At 47.5% G+C, this 4,918-nt stretch overlaps 1 protein-coding gene across 1 annotated transcript in view; it reads left to right on the top strand.

The window, feature by feature from the left end:
• The first annotated feature begins 4,417 nt into the window (after positions 1-4,417).
• The window catches only part of IRAK2 (interleukin 1 receptor associated kinase 2), an 88,630-nt gene continuing 88,129 nt past the window's right edge, over positions 4,418-4,918 (top strand). Inside the window, exon 1 of the mRNA XM_012802492.2 lies at positions 4,418-4,582. Coding sequence (XP_012657946.1) covers positions 4,489-4,582 — 94 coding nt within the window. The 5' untranslated portion in view covers positions 4,418-4,488. The remainder of the gene's footprint in view (positions 4,583-4,918) is intronic.

The following is a 4,918-nucleotide window of genomic DNA, read 5'->3' as shown; positions in this document are numbered from 1 at the left end:
CCTCTGGCATATAGGACTGGTGCCCTACCCTTTTGAGCCACAGGCACCACCCAAACAAGAAATTTTGAGTGGGCTTGGTGCTTGTAGCTCAGCAGCTAGGGCACCAGCCACATACACCAGAACTGGCAGGTTCAAATCCAGCCCCGGCCTGCCAAACAACAACAACTACAACCCAAAATAGCTGGGTGTTGTGGCAGGCGCCTGTACTCCCAGCTGCTTGGGAGGCTGAGGTAAGAGAATCGTTTAAGCCTAAGACTTTGAGGTTGCTGTGAGCTGTGATGTTAATGGCACTCTACCCAGGGTGACAGCTTGAGATTCTGTCTCAAAAATAAATAAATAAAAGTAAAAAAGAAATTTTGAGTGGTTGTGACCTAGTTAAAACAAGTATGTACTGTTTCTGTGAAATGTAACTTATAGTCTGTGACCCATGACCTCTAGCCTGTGAATGATTCCCTCATAAAACAAAGATAAGGATCCCTATTGCAGAACAATGTATACCATGGTTGCCACAGACTAATAAACGTCATACCATCCCTAGTAAAATAAGAGTTAACAATTATTGATACAAGGCCAACACGGTGGCTGACGCCTGTAATCCTATCACTCTGGGAGGCTGGGGTGGGTGGATTGCTTGAGAGAGACGGGTTCTAGCCCAGCCTGAGAAAAAATTGAGACCCCATCTCTACTAAAAATAGAAAAACTGAGTCAAGAGGATTGCCTGAGTTAGAGGTTGCTGTGAGCTCCAGGGCGACAGCTTGAGACTGTCTTAAAAAGAATTATTGATACAGAGTAAAGGAAATTGGATTTGCTGACAATTGAGGTAATGCACAACCAAGGAAACTAGAACAGTACACCTGAAGGCCTCAGGGGCACCCCTGGGAGTTTGTACAGATGGACGCGGGAGGACCTGGGATGAAGGTGCTCACGTTGCTGTATTGCCTTTGTGCGGCTTCTTCTCTCACTGGTGAGGGGACCCTTTTCCACTCCCCTGGAAAAGCCTATGCTTAACTCTGCTGTGATTTAAATACAATATACCCTTTTTCTTCACTTTAAATAAGATGTTTGCTCCCATTCTGCTATATTGGAGCCCCAGCTGCCTCATTTTCCTCTCCCCGGGTTTCTTGCTCTCCCTTTGACTCAGCTAAACTTGCTAGTTCTACTGAGTGAACTAAACCAGCTCCGTTGAGCTGTTCAGGGTGAACTTTCATCTCTGACGGTTCCTTTGCACCTGAGATGTAGGTGCTTTCCACCCAATGTCTGGCAGGCCATCAGTAGAGTACTCCACCCTAAAGTCCACCTTCAGCCATGCTGAAAACATGGGACTTCACTTGAAAAAGTGGCCTCAGAGCACTGAAACATGCCGCATCTTTATTTATTTATTTTTTTAGAGACAGAGTCTTACTTTGTCCCCTCGGTAGAGTACCATGGCATCACAGCTCATAGCAACCTCCAGCTCTTGGGCTTAGGGGATTCTCTTGCCTCAGCCTCCTGAGTAGCTAGGACTATAGGCACCTGCCACAACGCCCAGCTATTTTTTTTTTTTTTTTTTTGTAGTTTTTGGCTGGGCCGGGTTTGACAGTATATGGGGCCGGCACCTGACTCCTTTGAGCCACAGGTGCCACCCAACGCCCGGCTATTTTTTTGTTGCAGTTTGGCTGGGGTCGGATTCAAACCCACCACCCTCAGTATGTGGGGCCGGCTCCCTATTCACTGAGCCACAGGTGCTGCCCCCCCCCCCATCTTTATATAACGTTGAGGAAGTAGGCTTATACATTAGTAAGTAATCTTTTACTGGGCTTAGCACTTCACAGGTTATCTCCACCACTTTGGAGTCCTTTCATAGCAATCTTTCCATGTGGTTGGGGCAGGAAATCCAATTTACAAAAGAGAAAACTGTTCAAGGACAAGGAGCCAGAGAATGGTTGAACCTAGGACCAAACCTTGATAGACAACGAAGCCCACGAGTGCACTTTTCAAGAATATCAGTGGCAGTTACCTTTTTTTTTTTTTTTGAGACAGAGTCTTACTTTGTTGCCCTTGGTAGAGTGCTGTGGCATCACAGCTTGCAGCACCCTCAAACTCTTGGGCTCACGTGATTCTCTTGCCTCAGCCTCACGAGTAGTTGGGACTATCGGTGCCTGCCACATGCCTGCTATTTTTAGAGATAAGCTCTGGCTTTTGCTCAGGCTGGTCTTGAACCTGTGAGCTCATGGAATCCACCTGCCTTGGCCTCCCAGAGTGCTAGGATTACAGATGTGAGCCACTGTGCGGGCCACAGCAGTTACCATTTTTTGAGCACATTCTCTTTTCAGGGAAAGCCTGGTAGGTAGGATGTATAATTTGATTTAATCCATGCCCTCCTCACTCTAAGCAGGAGGAATGTTTAGTTTCACTCTGTAAGGATCGGAAGCCAGGCTTGATAAGTGAAATGAGTTGTCTAGAGCAATAGAACCTCTTGATGGCATACTGGGTCTTGGCCTCAGGACTTCTCACTCTGATTTAAAAAAAATTATTTTTGCAGCCATATTCCATATCTGTCGTTGATGATGTCACCTAAGTTCTTAGAACCTACTAACTTCTGTGCAACATGGGGTTAATATCTACAGTGTAAGCTTATAAGAATTATGTAAGGTGGCTTGGCGCCTGTGGCTCAAGTGGCTAGGGCGCCAGCCACATACACCTAAGGTGGTGGGTTCGAATCCAGCCCGGGCCTGCCAAACAACAATGATGGGTGCAAGCAAAAAATAGCCGGGCGTTGTGGTGGGCGCCTGTGGTCCCAGCTACTTGGGAGGTGGAGGCAGGAGACTCGCTTGAGCCCAGGAGTTGGAGGTTGCTATGGGCTGTGATGCCATAGCACTCTACCCAGGGGGACAGCTTGAGGCTCTGTCTCAAAAAAAAAAAAGAATTCTGTAAGACCATTTATGCCAAACATATTGTAGATACAGATAAACAGCAGGAGTTTTTTTTGTGTTTGCTGCTTTTTTTTGAGACAGAGTCTCACTCTTTTGCCCTGGGTAGAGTACTGTGGCGTCATAGCTCACAGCAACCTCCTACTCCTAGGCTTAGGCAATTCTCTTGCCTCAGCCTCCCAAGTGGCTGGGAGTACAGGTGCCTGCCACAACGCCTGGCTATTTTTTTTGTTGCAGTTTGGCCGGGGCGAAACCCACCACCCTTGGTATGGGGTTGGCACCCTACCCACTGAGCCACAGGCGCCTCCCTTTATTTAATATTTTCATCATGTGTTGTCTGTGTCCCTCTAGGACAGGGATTTTTTTTTTTTTTTGAGACAGAGCCTCAAGCTGTCCCCCTGGGTAGAGTGCTGTGGCATCACAGCTCACAGCAACCTCCAACTCCTGAGTGTAAGCAATTCTCTTGCCTCAGCCTCCTGAATAGCTGGGATTACAGGTACCCGCCACAACGCCCAGCTATATATTTTTTGGTTGTAATTGTCATTGTTTGGCAGGCCTGGGCCGGATTCGAACCCACCAGCTGTGGTATATATGGTTGGTGCCTTAGCCACTTGAGCTACAGGCACCACCCTACTCGCCAGTTTTTTTAAAAAATGAACAAGAAAACACTACAGGAGGAAGAAGTAATAAAAAAAAAATTTAAAAAAAAAGGAATAAGTAAAGTAACCCAGGTAAAGACTACACATAGTAAATGGTTAATATTTACTAGCTATTATTAGTGTAAAATAAAATTGTTGCAGAGGCAGGGTCTTGCTATGTGGCTCACATCTTAAGAATAAAGTTTCTTTATTCTTAAGGTGAGGGTAATAATCATAGGTACTTCATAAGGTCACTGTTGGGTGACACCTGTGGTTCAAGGAGGAGGGTGCCAGCCCCATATACTGGAGGTGGTGGGTTCAAAACTGGCCTTGGCGAAAAATTGCAAAAAAAAAACACAAAAAAACAAAAAACAAAACATAGGTCACTGTTAAGGAGTAAGTAAAGTAACCCAGGTAAAGACTACACATAGTAAATGGTTACTATTTACTAGCTATTATTAGTGTAAGTTCTGTTCCTCCCACCCTATTTAATAATTCAGTTTTATCCAGGCTGGTCTGGAACATCTGGCCTCAAGTGATCCTCCCTCCTGAGCCTCCCAAAGTGCTGGGGTCACAGGTGTGAGCCACTGTGCCGGGCTACAGTAGGTAATAAGTAGAGGATGTGATGACTGCATCATACGTAGTGTAGTGCCAAAAACACTGGAAGTGGTCACTAGGCCTCCGCGATTGCTGCGGAATTCCAAAGTTCCTTCGCCGCTTTGGGTGTCTTCCCCACGCAGTTATGACCCTCCTTTGTGTCTTCCAGCCGCGGGGTGGAGCTCACGGGGCTGCGTTCTACCGCACGTGGCCGCTGGGGGGCAGTGCTGGCCACCCGCCCCGCCCACTTCCCGGTCCGCGCAGCCAGCTGGTGGGAACTGCCCACCCCGGCCTAGAGAAGCCGGGTCCCGCCGCGTCCGATTCAGTTCCGCGCGCGCCTCGCCATGTCCTGCTACATCTACCAGCTGCCCTCCTGGGTGCTGGACGATCTGTGCCGAAACATGGACACGCTCAGCGAGTGGGACTGGATGGAGTTCGGTGAGTGGGGCCCGGGAGGGCCAGGGTGACCGAACCCCGTAGCGATTCTGATTTGAACTGGCCGCCAAGTCTCCTCTGGGACTTAGTGGGTACTGATCCCTGAGATTTCCGGACCGAGCTGGGTTTAATTATCTCCAAGATGTTGTATGTTCTTTGAAGATTTCTGTCGGGAGTTAGCTGTCCGCTTCTACTTTGCCATACTGCTGACAGTGAACTTTATAACAATAACCACCCACAGTTACGTGTGCTTATTGTGTGACAGGCGGTTGTATTATTTCACTTAATCTCCCAAACAGCCTATAGAATTCATCCTTCTCTTTTTTTTTTTTTTTTTTT

Source organism: Otolemur garnettii, unplaced genomic scaffold (genome assembly GCF_000181295.1).
Source record: "Otolemur garnettii isolate 467f Iridium unplaced genomic scaffold, OtoGar3 scaffold00015, whole genome shotgun sequence".
NCBI classification, from domain to species: Eukaryota; Metazoa; Chordata; class Mammalia; order Primates; family Galagidae; genus Otolemur; species Otolemur garnettii.
This window is presented reverse-complemented; position numbering and strand designations above follow the sequence as displayed.